At 57.9% G+C, this 1422-nt stretch overlaps 1 protein-coding gene across 4 annotated transcripts in view; it reads left to right on the top strand.

Annotated features, from left to right (window-relative positions):
- The first annotated feature begins 6 nt into the window (after positions 1–6).
- The window catches only part of NCBP2 (nuclear cap binding protein subunit 2, 20kDa), an 18683-nt gene continuing 17267 nt past the window's right edge, over positions 7–1422 (top strand). Inside the window, exon 1 of one of the 4 annotated variants that reach the window (XM_011961185.1) lies at positions 7–763. In XM_011961185.1, coding sequence (XP_011816575.1) covers positions 740–763 — 24 coding nt within the window. In that variant the 5' untranslated portion in view covers positions 7–739. The remainder of the gene's footprint in view (positions 764–1422) is intronic. The other 3 variants (XM_011961184.1, XM_011961183.1, XM_011961186.1) reach the window with 3 other exon arrangements.

The following is a 1422-nucleotide window of genomic DNA, read 5'->3' as shown; positions in this document are numbered from 1 at the left end:
CCGACCTCTCCGCCCTAGTCTTCCGCCCCGCAGCGCCCGACCCGGACGTCATCTGCGCCCGCGCAGGTTGATGACGGCACTGCCGCCCTCGGATTGGGTCCAATGAGATGCGCGCTTCCGCGCGTTTCCGCTTCCGCCACCGCAGACGCCAGCTCGTGCCGGGAGTCGCCGCGTCCTCGTCCGCTTCTCTGCGCTATGTCGGGTGGCCTCCTGAAGGCGCTGCGCAGCGACTCCTACGTGGAGCTGAGCCAGTACCGGGACCAGCACTTCCGGGTGAGGGAGGCCAGGCCGCGAGCGGGGAAGGCCCTGGCCCAGAACGCTGAGAAACGGTTTGCTCTTGTCTCATTGTGTCGCCTCCCGTTCTGCTGCAATCCCCGAACGCCAAGTGGGGCCCCGGTGCCTGCTGGGGAGGCAGGGAACGGGGGCTGGGAGAGCGCTTGGACATCACTGAAGCCACTTTCTCTGGAAGACGGGGCATTTGAGGCTCGCTTTCCTATTCCCTCGCAGCCGCTCCCTGTACCCGAGCCGGCGCCGAGAGGCTTGAGCGCTGATGGTAGCGGTGGTTCCGGTTTCCAGGTTGTACCTCGCAGATGGCTGCGTAACAAGGGGCGGGGTGCCCTTCTCTCTCCCAGAGTATGTAGAGGCGCCTTCTTGATGCAGATACGGGGCTTTTTACTTTGTTTTTTAAATGGGCGAAGCAGTGCCCTTCGGCGATTCGGGCCCCTTCTGAACTGGGAGGATGGTCTTACGGAAGCTGTACGCGGTGCGTGGGGGAGACAAGTGAAGTCCTCACTCCGCCCTCGGGGAAGCTTCGGAGTGGGGAGGTGGACCCGCCAAGCTAGGCGCTTTGAGGATGTTTGGATGTAAAGATCGGAGAATTGCTGGATTTCAGAAGAGAGAAATTTTTAGTCCGGACTGTATCACAGTATATTTTGTGGAAAAGGGGGAGGCCGCAGATATACAAAGTAGGCTTTTCAGTATCAGCAAAGGTGGGATGGAATACGGTTGGGGGGTGGCGGGGCGGGACTCATTAACCCAGTTATTTAGTAAACGTTTATTGAGTGCTGTCGCCAAAGCCTTGTGCTAAACCAGGGGGAGAGGGAAGACAGTTTCTGCACTCTGCGAGCTCGTAATCCCCTGTAGTGTGGATTATCAAAGAATCTAAGATAGAAGTGAGTTAAAAGAGAGGCTGTGAGAATTCAGAAAAAGGGGAGAAAATCCCCTTGTGACTGGGAAATGAAGGGGCGCATATAGCAGAGGGTCAGTGTGGAGAACGTGTGACATGTGTTACTAGGCCGGGCGCGGTGGCTCAAGCCTGTAATCCCACCACTTTGGGAGGCCGAGACGGGCGGATCACGAGGTCAGGAGATCGAGACCATCCTGGCTAACACGGTGAAACCCCGTCTCTACTAAAAAATACAA

Source organism: Colobus angolensis, unplaced genomic scaffold (assembly GCF_000951035.1).
Source record: "Colobus angolensis palliatus isolate OR3802 unplaced genomic scaffold, Cang.pa_1.0 Scaffold54, whole genome shotgun sequence".
NCBI classification, from domain to species: domain Eukaryota; kingdom Metazoa; phylum Chordata; class Mammalia; order Primates; family Cercopithecidae; genus Colobus; species Colobus angolensis.
Note: the sequence above shows the minus strand (reverse complement) of the source record. Positions and strands in the feature narration are given on the sequence as shown.